Source organism: Neomonachus schauinslandi, chromosome 6 (genome assembly GCF_002201575.2).
Source record: "Neomonachus schauinslandi chromosome 6, ASM220157v2, whole genome shotgun sequence".
NCBI classification, from domain to species: Eukaryota; Metazoa; Chordata; class Mammalia; order Carnivora; family Phocidae; genus Neomonachus; species Neomonachus schauinslandi.
Window position 1 is genome coordinate 84,960,289 of NC_058408.1, and position 13,943 is coordinate 84,974,231.

Below are 13,943 nucleotides of genomic sequence, written 5' to 3' on the forward strand. Positions count from 1 at the left end.
GGCACATTCTGCATGGAGCACTGGGTGTTATGCACAAACAATGAATCATGGAACACTTCATCTAAAACTAATGATGTAATGTATGGGGATTAACATAAGAATAAAAAATAAATAAATAAATAAAAAAGAAGAACGTTACAGACACTGGACAGGGAGAAATTGGAAACTGATATATAATTGAAGTTTCAAACTGGACTGGGCTGGATGACCCTCAATAACTGAAAATGGCCCAGACATTTGTCTTACATGCCCAGGATATCATTAAAAAAAAAAAAAAAATGGGAAGATGTACTCAATAGAGCGCAACAGAGACTGGACAAACACCATGGTGTGTTTGTACCTCCACTGATGAGACACACCCCATGAGCCAGTTATCTTACTGATCCTGAACCAGTATCTTATCTACCCTGATCGGCCCCTGGGGACCCACAACCAGGGCAGGGCGTCACACCACGTGAGGGCTGGTGCCTGCCGTTAGAAAAGCCCGGTTAGTCCATAAAGGAAGCAGCTGAAACTCTCTGGGCTGCAGGAAGGACCTGAACAAACTCAGTGTGATTCAGGGTGGTAGTCTACACAAGACTCCGAGAACTACGCTCGATCTTAGCCAAAAGGCCGAGAACCGATGAGACTCAGAGAATTACACAGTGGTTTTTAAAAAGCTGAATGGCACCGATTATTAAGAACAAAGTGACAGTAAAAATTAAAAATGAAGTACCGGACCTGACTGTACTTGGATGTTTGCATTTCCTTAAATCTTACTCTAAACCAAATTTTCTTAACCTGAGATCCAAAGACCCACCCCCCCCAAAAAAGCCAAAGCCCCCCCCCCCGCAGAGTGAATGGATGAGCCTCAGAAGGCCCGTGAGTCTCTTGAAACCACATGCTTGTACATACGTGGTTGGTGATGGAAGGAATCTATAGCTCTCATCAGATTCTCAAAGAAATAGGGATCCCCAAAAGGCACATATTTGTGTTATTCATTAGTACTGAAAATTTCCCATGTCAATACAACTATTTCATTTCTACAGGAAAAGTACCGTTCATTGGAAAGTATCCTATTTCCTCCTTGACTCAGAGAAGAGCCCCTGGCCTGTGAGAAACTTTTTTTTTGTCCCAGCTCTGTCCTGGCTCCGGACTGTGGGAGCTTTAGCCCCGCACAGTGGCCCCCTGGTGGCCGCTATGAGAACTGCAGCCACAGCCCCTGGTTTAGGGGGAACCCCTGAGTCCAGATGATCCTGTTGATGACAGGCTAGATGGGCAGTTGGCACATTGAAAGACAACTTTCTAAAGATTATTACTAACTATATAATTCTGTTCATATGCATTATAAAAAATTTAAGAAGTTGATTTTGAGTCATTATTTTCTAATTGCGTTAATAATAGGACAGGTAGATTTGGCAAAGAAAAGCCACAATTATACATAAATCACTGAGGTTTGGAAAATAGCTATCTAATTCAACCCTCTCATTTTCTGATGAAGAAAGTGAAGTGTGAAGAAATTAGGAACCTATGCCAGGTCATATAGAGCTCGTTAGTAGAAAAGATGGGACCAGAACTTGGGCCTCCTGACCTATAAGCCATGGTTCTATCAAGATACTATAAAAGTTCTTGCTGGAGGTGTCAGAAAAAAGGCTGAAGGAGCATTTTCTCTAGGGCAACTGAACCACATTAGAGTGAAGATTCTCTTTCTCTCTCTCTCTCAATAGATATTCATATATATCTTTGTGAACCTATATATAGATACATCCATGTATGATCATATTCATTCATTCAATGAATATTTATGGAATACCTATTTGGGATCAGCCTCTGTTCTGGTCTCCAGGAAGGAATAAAAAGATAAATACAAACACAGTCTTGTCCTTGAGCTCACAGTCTGAAGAATAGACCGATAATCAAGGACACAGGTTTATTTATTTAAGACCCAAGGCAGGGGTGAGGTAATTGGTGGTGCTCCAGTAATTCGAGGGGGAGATGGTGTGACTTCAGGACAAGGCTTCACAAGGATGGTAGCTGAGTTGAGTCTTGAAGAATGAGCAAGAGGTGGTCACGGTGGGGCATGTACAAGATCATAGAACTCAGAAACATTCACAGCATGTAGGTAACTTCTAATGCTTCAGTGTGTGTGGACTGCAGGCTTTGGTGATGGCTAGTCAAATTCTGGGCTACTGAGAAGCAGGGCAGAAGCTGAACTGGAAAAGCTTTGAATGTCATGCTAAGTAATCAGCACGGATCTTATCCTGAAGATGCTGAGAGCCACTGGACATGACACAATATTTCCATCTGTGGCACTGTGGAGGGTGAGTGACAGGGAATAATACCAGAATCAGGAATGCCAGCAAGGAGACCACTGCAATAATCCAGGTTTAGAAACTCTGAGGGGCACCTGGGTGGCTCAGTTGGCTGAGCATCTGACTCGTGATTTCAGCTCAGGTCATGATCCCAGGGTTGTAAGATCGAGCCCCATGTTGGGCTCCATGCTGAGCGTGGAGCCTGCTTAAGACTCTCTCTCCCTCTGCCCCTTCCCCAACACTTGTGCCTCTGCCACACTTTCTCTCTAAAAAAAAAAAAAAAAAGAAAGAAAGAAACTGAGTGACATGAGTGAGCAAAGTGAGTGGGAATGAGGTAAGTTTAGACAGTAGGATCAACAATGAAATTGGAAGCAAAGCAAAAGGAGGGGCCACGTATGTCTCAGAGTTCCTACCTGGATAACTGGGTCAATGACAAAGTCACTGAGATCAGGGATATAGGAGAAGGGGTGGATTGGGGAGAAGGACGGTAAATCTAATAAATAGTTTTAAGATAAATTTAGTAAAGGCAAGGATAAAAATACAGTAAATTTTTTAGGATAAAATAACGATAAAGAGATAGTAAACTCAGTCAAAGTCAGGGAGATGTTCAATAAAAGCCAAATGGTAGACTGGAACTCTGGATAGGGATCAGGGCTAGGGACATAAATTTGAGGAAAATTAGTATGTTAATGGTACCCGAAGCATGCGTGTATTTGAGATTACCCAGAAAGAGAATATATAAAGTGAGAAGACAGGATAGGGTAGAACAGAAGACAGAGGAACATCCATATCAAGGAGACGGGGAGAGGAAAAGGAGCTCACAAGCGGTTGAGAAGAACGGCCAGCAAGGTAGCAAGAAGACCAGGAAAGGGTGAGTCATGAAAGCCTGGGGGGGGGAGAGAGTCTTAGGAATGAATTTGAATGATTAAAAATTCCAGACCATGCAATGATAAAGAGAAAAATAAGAATTAAAAAGTGCCCTTTAAATCTAACAGAAAATCATCGCTGACCGCAAGCATTGAGAGAGATAGAAATCAGATGACAGATAAAAATCAGGTCAGAAATCAGATCATAGAGGTCAGATCCCATTCAACCTGAAAGAGAACGAGAACTAAAAGCACAGCATGCAGGTAACCCCTTGAGGAAAAGGATAGGGGATAACAGTTAACAAGGTAAGCCGACAGCTTATATTAGCTTAATAAATGGTTAATAAAGGCCTACACTTTTATGGGGAACATATTAAATTGAACTCTATGAAACTGCCATCTTTATAAGTCACAGAGAGAAAGAATGTCAGATGGTGTAACCTAACTGAGTGAGAATGGGTGATACCGTGTTCATCATGTTCCATTAAGAAACTCAGCCAAGATCATAACTAAAGCGTCAATCTCCATTCAAATCACATGCAGGCTAAAGAGACAATCATTGAAAAGCCTTTGCCAGCTCAGGCTTGGGCAGCTCAGCGAGCTAGTTCCAAGTCAGGACCCACGCCAGACCACCAGCCCTGTGTCCGGGCTCAGCACCCATCTGCTGGGGGTTCTGCATGAGCCCCTTAACCTTTCCTGGGCCAAGTACAAATATAAATACAGATGACAATGCTGTCGATCTTCATATAGATACAGATATAAAATAGTTCTACCTCCTAGAATTGTCTTGAGGATTAAAAGTCCATTGCAGGAAGACTAGATAAGCAGAATGTGTTCCATCCTCACGATGAAATAGTAATGAAATGAAATAGTACTCAGCCTTCCAAAGGAAGAAAATTCTGACCCGTGGCACGACATGAATGAAACTTGAGGACATTATGCTCAGTGAAATGACAAATATTGTGTGATTCCACTTACATGAGATCCCTAGAAGAGTCAAATTCAGAGAGACAGAAAGTAGAAAGGTGGTGGCCTGGGCCTGGGGCAGGCTGGGGAGTGGAGAGCTCGTGTTTAGTAAGGACAGGGTCTCAGTTTGGGAAGATGACAAGAGTTCTATAGATGGACGGTGGTGACCGTGGCACAACGATGTGGATGAACTTATGTTTCTGACCTGTACGCTTAAAAATGGTTGAAATGGTAACTTGTATGGTACGTATACTTTCTCACAATAAAAATGAAAAGAAGTAGTTAATTTCTAAAGCACTTGGTAACTGTTACACAAATGTTGTTAAATAAATAGACACACAATACATTGGCAGATGCTAACAATGACCCAAGACGGGAGGGAAGGACAAGAAAGAACCTCAAAGAACAAAAGAAAGAAAGAATCCAGTAGAAAGTCACGTTGGGAAGGACCCCATGCGAGAAAGGGAGAGGAAATGAAGTGATACCTTAATGTCAGATGAAAAAATGAATAGAAACAGGGAGGTGCAATCCAACTGCTCTTTAAGAAGCCCAGTAAAAGTTCACTCAACAAATATTTATAAGGAAGCCCCTGCCAGGGGCCAGGCACTCGGCTTCGTGCTACCAGCAAACTGCAGGGCGAGAATATGAGAAAATAATTGGCATCACTGTTAAGACAGGCTGTAGGGAGGCACCAAGATAGACTGAATGAACGATGCTATGTACACTTAATAGGAATGAGCCAGACAATCAATCTTGTGATTATTGGGGCTCACTGGAAGTTGGAAATAAAATATAATTGCTGTAGCCATGTTTATACCTAAGTAGAAGCAGGCCTGAACTGTGATTAGGCTGATAGCATGTGTCACAAACATGTTCCCTTGCAAGCCTTTATCCGGAAGAGAGGCAACAAGCAGGTGGATGGGAGCAGTGGTCCTCAGACTTTTCAGACATGCCAGCGCCTGGAATCCACCCCCAGAGAGCCTGACTTGGTCGGTGTGGCTGGAACCTGGACATTTAAAAACACTCCAGGTGATTCAAACATGCAGCCAGGATTGAGAGCCACTGCATTAGAAAGAGCAGTTGCGCCCTACATACCACCAATCCCGGGGGACCCCTGGGTAGCAGAAATAGCAAAAGTTGATCAGGAGCTGGAAGTGCGGGTCAGGAGGAGGATGTGTTTTCAGCCTTCAGTAGAGAGGACCACCTGTGGATCTTACAGGCTTACCAAACGGCTCCTGACAAGAGCAAATCCACCCCACCACCTGAGAGGGTTGGCTTCCCAGGGGAAGCTTAGCACCCAGATCCTTGGGGAGGGTGTCTCCCTGTCAATGAGCAGAAATGGCTTCTTACGGGAGCATGACCCACACTGTCATGTCACATGTCACTCTGGAAGGACACCCCCCCCCCCACCTGCCCAACCAACCAAAGGGTGCTTCCCAGGAAAAAGCAGCTGAGGGTCTCCCTAGCTAAGCCACTCCCCACTCTTCACCATGTGGGAGCCAGGAGAGGAAAGTGGGGGCGATCCCAAGCACTCACGGCTGAGCGGCCCTGAGGCGCACGGCGGCTTGGGCCTGTGCGTGCAGGTGGCCCAGGAGGCTGCAGAGGGCCGGCTGCCTGGAAGGAAGCTGGAAGTGCAGGCTGCTCTTCTCTTTCTCCAGTTCTTCCAATCTGTGTCTCAGCGCCTCAGCTGGAAACCCAAAACGTGAGAGGGAGGAGTGAAGGACCGTGAAACTCAAAATAGGGAATCCAGCGTCCCAGAGCCCCACCCCCCAGCCAGCGTCCATCTTAATGACCTAACGCAACAGACCCTGCATTCATGGCCAGCACCTTCTTCTCTCAGTCAGTGCTTTGAAGAATCTTCTTTTTAATGACGGCACAGTCTCCCTGCTTATTATTCTTCCTCGTATCAGAATGTCCAGTTTATGTATTTATATCATGATCACCCCATAGGAAGATACATATTAATTATTTTTAAAACCATGGTCTTGGGCGCCTGGGTGGCTCAGTTGGTTAAGCGACTGCCTTCAGCTCAGCTCATAATCCTGGAGTCCCGGGGTCGAGTCCCGCATCGGGCTCCTTGCTCAGCGAGGAGTCTGCTTCTCCCTCGGACCCTTCCCGCCTCATGCTCTCTCATTCTCTCTCTCTCAAATAAATAAATAAAATCTTTTAAAAATAAATAAATAAATAAATAAATAAATAAAACCATGGTCTTCGCTTGGGAGAAAACTTAACTAATTTTGATGAGTTTCATGTCTTCAATTGAAAAAATGTCGGTGCCCAAGCTTGGACTTTAAGGACTTTTCCTTAGAAACTGCCCATCATGATAGAACCAGTTATAATTATTAAAGTCATAAAAGCGATGTTCCAATTCTATGTTACAGATGACCATAATCCACCTCTGTTATAAAGTAGGGGTCTTATTATTTTTTTAATGACCTTAAGTTTCCCTAGGACAAGGTAAAAATACAGAATCACTGTAAAACAATTTTTCTCTAAAAAAGTAAACTTTGGAAATTGGAATCCCCTCAAATAAGAACTTACCTTCATAACCAAACACCTAAAGAATGGGGAAGTCTCCCATAAAGCCATTTTTGCAGAAATATAAGGACTGGGTTTAAAAATACCAACCATCAGATCTTCCCTCCTGCTGGTCTGTGCCAGGCGAGGGGGCAGAAACTTCGATGGGCTCCACCCTTGGATAGTAGATGGGTCCTGGGGCCACCCAGGGCCCCAGGCAGCCACCCTGGCCATGAGCATCTACTGCTTACCCTGGCATGCAATGCAAATGTCATCCTCTGTGTGCGCCGTGGTTAGAAAATGTTTGTATGTTTCCCTGCCCTACAGGCCATTTTCCAAGTAAACCATGGTGACTAACATAACATAATAAAAAAAAAATGGTATAAATATATATATATATATAAGACCCAATTTTAAATTAAAACAGTTTCCAACAAGCTTGTGTTTTTTTTAAAGATTTATTTATTTATTTGAGAGGGAGAGAGGGCACATGAGAGAAGGGGGGGAGCCGAGGGAGAGAGAAAGAGAGAGAATCTCAAGCAGACTCCCTGCTGAATGCAGAGCTGGACACAGGGCTCGATCTCAGGACCCCAAGATCATGCCCTGAGCCGAAATCAAGAGTCAGATGCTTAACCGCCTGAGCCACCAGGCGCCCCAAGAAGCTTGTTATTTTTAAAACGCTTTGGACAAAATTTTTTTTTTGTATACCGGCAGAGGTCAACGCTAATCACAGCACGCCCCTCGACACGACACTGGTCTCCTGCTGGCCCCCTCCCAAGACACGCACCTGGGTGGAGGAAAGGCAGGCCTCAGGTGTGGTGGGCAGCAAACATCCTCTCCATTAACTTGCCATATTCATTGGGACCAACAGCCAGGAATTGCCCAGAGAATTTGCCAAGGATTCATTCTAACGGCACCAGAAAGGCTCATTTACTGACTTCAAGACCAGCTCACAGGTAACGGCCAAGGGCTCTCAATCTGAGCCACCTTCTTCAAAGCGACGGCTGGTGCTAATCCAGACACCACACCTACAACACACAGTGCAGTCTGGCCTGGCAGTTCTTCCAGAATAATGCCAAAACACACCTATTCCCTGACACCGGGCTTCAAACATTTTTTTAAAAATTTTTATTTTATTTCATTTTAATTATTTTTTTAAATTTTAATTAATCAATTAATTTTATTACTTGGTTATTTATTTAATCCGTGCTATATAAAATCAAAACTGCTGTGAAAAGCAGTAAGTTTCTTATGTTACGTGCTTTAGAATAACATCTTCGTGCTGCCGTAACGTGGTGGTGAAGCTGTGTCGAAACACTATTATGCAGGGATGAGGACAAAGCCCGCGTCTACAGCTCTGCCCTGCTGTTCCTAGCTGACCTTCCAGCTACTTAACCTTCCTACATTTCAGTTTGCTAATCTGTGGATTCAGGGCTAATAATAATATCTACATCCCAAGGTTTCCTGAGGATTAAACGAGATCATCTAAGGCAAAGCATTTAGTGCCGGGCCCACACCTAGCACGTGTCCAAAGGGTTGGCTATTTATTGTCAGCAGTACCATGAGGTCGTGGCCTTGGAACGTTGGCAAGGCCGCCAGACACCAGCCTGGCCTCCCTCTGCCCCCAGCCGGATTCTCCCACTGCCCGGTGAAAAGCCCTCAGACACTGCAAGTCCATCAAGCCAAACCAAACCCCGGAAACAGTAAATTGGCTGCCAAACACCACACTCACAATGAGTTTCAAAGGCAAATATAAATTATCCCAGTAAATATTTGTGACTCGCTGTGCTCTGCATTGCCATTCACCTTCGAAAGGGTGACATCAGAAGTTATTCCCATTTTATGACTGGAAAGGTGCACCAGGACAGTCACCACGCATTCAAGAGCTTATTGTCCCCAATCTCTAAATGGCTTCCTACCCCAGCTTCTCAAATGGCTATCAGCTACCTGGGCTTCCACCTCACATGCTGGCATCACCTCTGCCCAGCATGAGGGTGCATTTTACTGGTTCCCCCAAAGTCTACTCCTATTCACTAATTCGATATTGCAGGCAGAGGGAGCTCCCAGCCAGGGCAAAGGCCCTGAGGCAGCAAGCAAAGGGGAGAGGGGGCTGGGGTAGGCTTGATTGTCACTAAGGACCGTCTGTTGACCTGGAGGGAGAGAGGAGCCCCTGGAGGGTTTTGAGCAGTGGAGTGACACTGTTAAACTCTTGTTTAACAGGATAAGCCAGGGGCTCCCCTGGGAAGAGACCATCGAGAGCAGAAGGCCTGAGACCAGTGGCATGATTCTTGCAGTTCCCTGGACCTACAAGGGAAACAGGGCGGTGGGACGTGGCCAGGGTTTCGGATATTCTGACGGATGGGACACCAGGAATGGAAGAAGACAGAAATCCGAGTGACCCAGTGTTTGTGGCCCAAACAACCAGGACGAGGTGGCTGTGAGCTGAGCTGGGGAATCTGCTGTTCCTTCTGCCGGAAACACCCTTCCCCACAGCGGCCCAGGCAAGCCCTGTTCCCCACTCAGATCTCAGCACCCTCAGGAGGGCTCCCTGGTCTCCATGCTGCCTCAGCACACCCAGACTTCTACCCGCATGAGAGCCTCACACTTGGCTCCCCTCGTGCAGGGCCTCCTGTGTCCATGAGAGAAGGACCGTGTCACCATGCTTGTCACTGTGCAAACCACACGGGGCCGCTGCCTGGCTCAGAGTGAGCACACACCAAAAAGTGTCTGGCTAAACTCAAGTTATGTCCCCTCATGGTGTTTCTTTTTGGGTGAGTTTTCTTGAGCCACTTTACATCGTTTTCATCAGCCACTAAATGAGCATAAAGATGAAAAACTCGGGGCACCCGGGTGGCTCAGTCGTTAAGCGTCTGCCTTTGGCTCAGGTCATGATCCCAGGGTCCTGGGATCGAGCCCCGCATCGGGCTCCCTGCTCCGCGGGGAGCCTGCTTCTCCCTCTCCCACGCCCCCTGCTTGTGTTCCCTCTCTGGCCGTGTCTCTCTCTGTCAAATAAATAAAATCTTTTAAAAAAAAAAAAAAGATGAAAAACTCATCACGTCTAAAATGAAATCCACCGACTACCTTGCAAGATTTTACTCTACCTGCCTCAGGCCCTGAGCAGGTCCCCGCCGGCCAGGCCTACAGCTTTGGGTTCTTGGACCCGTCGCCTCCCGTGCCTCCACATCCTGCTGGCGTCCACCACACTCCTGCCTCCTTCCCCATTTCCACTGCTTCCAGCCAGGCCACATCACCCTCACTTCTGCAGGACCAGTCACCTCCCTGCCTAAAAACCCGCGTTCCTCCAGGGGCCAGCAGAGCACCCTGTCTGGCGCTCAGCTGTGTACAAGCCAACGAATGAGTGAACGGACCAAGGAATGCAAAGACACTGGCTGTGTCCCCGAAACCATGCCGAGCACGTCTTGGTCGGCTCGGGCTGCTGGAACAGAGTACCATAGACTGGGCGCTTACCCGATAAACATTTATTTCTCACAGTATGGGGGCTGGAAGGCTGAGATCACAGAGCCAGCATGGCCGCGTTCTGGGGAGAGCCCACCTTCAGGTGGCAGATGGCCAACTTCTTGCTAGGTCCTCAAGGGACAAATAGAGGGTGAGCTGGCCTCTTCTTATAAGGGCACGAATCCCACTCATGGCAGCTCCACTCTCATGACCTAATCATGTGGCCACCTCCTAACACCATCCCATTGGGATTAGGCTTCAACATATGGATTTGGGGGGGGCACAAACATTCAGTCCAGGCACGCCTCAAAGGGAGAAGGGAGAAGCTTCAGCCAGAGTGGTCCACTTTTTCCATTAATATGGGTGGTGTGGAAAAATGTTTCCTCTGGGGGAAAGGAGTGTTTGGAAATGTTTGAAAATAGTATTTTTTACCTCCTAAATGCCATGCTTATTTATTATTTCATGTATTCACTCAATTAACAAACACTTCTGATAACTCCATATTGCTAGGCTGTAGGGCTACAAAGATGAACAAGACACACTCCTGGTTCTTAAGGAACTCAGTGACTGGGGACAGGGGTGAAAACTATAAACAGGTCTTTTCTTATCTTCCTGTGCAGAAAAGGTGGCAGGAACCTGCCCCACTGGTAGAAAGGGGCCATAAAGGAGCACGAAGGTGGTGTGCCCACCAGCACCCAGGGTGCAGGGGGCCAAGGGGCCTCGGGAAGCCACAAAGAGGCAGGCAGTGGTATGCTTGGTAGGGTGGCCAGCAGTACCTGAGGACGAGGGACACTGAAGGGAAAGGGGGAGCAGGGGGGAGACCACCAGGAGCACAGGAGATAGGTTACACTAAGAAATAAATAAACTGATGAAACAAGTAAGTAAATATATGGAGGATGGAGAGAGCCAGGTTCTTAGCACCGGAGAATATACTTACAATGATGGAAAGGAGTAAGGGCAGAAAGCACTAGGTATGTTGCATTGGAATTGGAAGTACTCGTATGATCTAATGGTTTTTAATACAGATACTCACAGATAGAGATGGAAAGAGTTATAGATGTGTGTGTGTTTGCAGTTACATATATTTTCTGTCTTTACCCACCAAGAAAGCCTAGATGCAATGATCCCCAGTAGCAACAAGCATACTGAGCACACAGATCCTGATTTCCAAACACCAAGCGCACAGATCTGACTTCCAAACACCATCCTCTGTGAAAGGAATCAGAGCCCTTTGGAGAAACGGCTGATTGTAGGCCTGAGGGCCAGACTCTGAATATCTTGTACAGAAAATGAGGACGTGCTCAAGGACTGATGGAGACATGTCCATAGAATACAAGAGTCTATAAAATATAAGGAGCTCCCATAGGCGCAATCTGGGATCATTTGAAAATCAAATAAGTAATACTATTAATGAAGTATAACCCACTGAATAGAATAGGAACCCATACATCCATGCTAATAAAATGCCAACTAATAAAAAAGAATGGAGGGAGGTGGTGGGGGACGGGTTAAATGGATTATGGGAATTAAAGAAGGCACTTGTGATGAGCACTGGGTGTTGTATGTAAGTGTGCATCACTAAATTCTACTGAAACCAACTGACTAGAATTTAAATAAAAATTTGAAGAAAAAAAAAAGGGAATGGAGGTTTGGTGAGGTGCAGTGTAATCTTAGAATATCTCCCCAGAAGATACTAATCAATTTCCAAAGGACAAATGGTAATTTTGTGGTGGAGAGACTGGGAAAGCACCAACACAACCAGATGGTCAAGGCTACCTTCAGCAGTGGTGGCATGACAGGTCTACCTTGTGTGACACCGAGCAAGATACACCAAGAGGTACACAGTTTCATTTCCATGACATTCTTGTCAGGGCTGCATGACCTGAAGCTCATCATGAGGAGACATCGGTGGACCCAGGGTGAAGGTCATCTGACAAAATGGAAGGTCTGCACTCCTTACAACTTCCAAGGACAGAAAAGACTTGAGTGTTGAGAATCATTCCAAATAGGAGGAGACTAAAGAGACATAACTGCATGCAATGTGTGAACCTTTCCTGAACCAGAAAGAAGAAAGGAACAATGGTAGCATCGTTGGTGAAATGCGCATGGGGTCTGTAGACAGGATAAGAGCAGTGTGTTAGTGTTGCCAGTCGGTGGCCTATGGTTGTCCTTGTTTGGGGAATTAGCCAAGCGGGTATGTAGGGCTGATAGGCACCATGTCTGCAGCTTACTCTCAGAGCTTAGAAAGAGGAGAGTGACAATGACTATGTAGTATCCAGCTGGGGAATCAGAGCGAGGGAGATATTGGACTTCTTTGTACCAGACTCACAACTTTTCTGTAAGTGGAAAATTATTTTATTATTTTTAAATTTGTATTTTTAATAATAAATTTTCAATTTTTAAATATTTATTTTTAAATTATTATTTTAAAAATATAGGGGTGCCTGGGTGGCTCAGTCAGTTCGGTGTCTGACTCCTGGTTTTGGCTTGGGTCATGGTCTCAGGGTCGTGAGATCGAGCCCTGCGTAGGGCTCCACACTCAGCAGGGAGTCCTCTTAAGATTCCCTCTCTTCCTCTACTTCTGCCCCTCCCCAGCTCATGTGCTCACTCTCTCTCTCAAAAATCAATCAATCTTTATTAAAATATGTATAGATAGATAAATAGATAACCACAGCATTATTAAATGTTGTATTTGTGACTATTACATCCCTTTATTTATATGAATCCTGCTGTGTGTTTAAGAAAATCTCTCCTAGGGGCGCCTGGGTGGCTCAGTTGGTTAAGTGACTGCCTTCGGCTCAGGTCATGATCCTGGAGTCCCAGGATCGAGTCCCGCATTGGGCTCCCTGCTCGGCAGGGAGTCTGCTTCTCCCTCTGACCCTCCTCCCTCTCATGCTCTCTGTCTCTCATTCTCTCTCTCTCAAATAAATAAATAAAATCTTTAAAAAAAAAAAAAAGAAAAGAAAATCTCTCCTATCATTCTATCTGGCCCACTGGTTGAGGAAACATAACTCACTTTCCTGGTTTTTTCTTACTTTTAAACCTCTGCAAGCTTTCTGTAGACATTGTTCATCTGATTTCAGTTTGTAGCTCAGGATTCAAAGCCAGAATTGTAGAGAGTGCTGCACACTCACCGCACACAATTATTCAGCAGGTGCTGAATAAATGCGGTCCAGTGACCATCTGACTGATAGAACAGCAATAATAGAAATTTTGGTGGCATCCTATAAATACAGCTGAATAGTAAAAACAAACAAACTCAAAGTTAACCACAGAAGACATTATCAAGTGCTAAGCAAAATGCATTAAATAATAGGTCCTAATTGATACAATGTATTCAATTTATGGATCTAACGTGCCTTACTTGTAAGACCTCTGCAGTAAAAATGCTAAGCATCATCTCATTCCATTTTGGACCAAGTCAATGCATTTTTTGATGCCACTACAACATATTTATTAATTTTTAATTGAGGGTCAGTGTTCATCTGTCTTTCTCAGCATATCAGTACTAGATGCCTGTTACTTTGGGGCTATAATTTGGAAACAGAATGAAAGAAAAGTACTTTCTCCATCTATGAATAAATAAGCAAATAAGCATTCACAGAGCAGCAAGAAATCTTCACACGTAAAGACATCCTGCTAAACAGATTCAATTTCTGCTGCCCTGCTCCGTCTGAGGGATGACAGGATATATGGTGTGAGCCATATTCTTGGCTGTGCGGACATTCTGCATTCTGAGGCTCTTCAAAGCAAAGAAGCAATCAGTGTCTTCGTAAGTCATTTTTCTTTGGCTTTTACATAATGGCCAAGAAATGCTATTCATTGAGAGTCGAATATTCTAATATTT

General features: G+C 45.1%; 1 protein-coding gene across 1 annotated transcript in view; it reads right to left on the reverse strand.

The window, feature by feature from the left end:
• DISC1 (DISC1 scaffold protein) overlaps positions 1-13,943 on the reverse strand; it is a 326,114-nt gene that overhangs the window by 269,450 nt on the left and 42,721 nt on the right. The window contains exon 4 of the mRNA XM_021696148.1: positions 5,660-5,810. Coding sequence (XP_021551823.1) covers positions 5,660-5,810 — 151 coding nt within the window. The remainder of the gene's footprint in view (positions 1-5,659; positions 5,811-13,943) is intronic.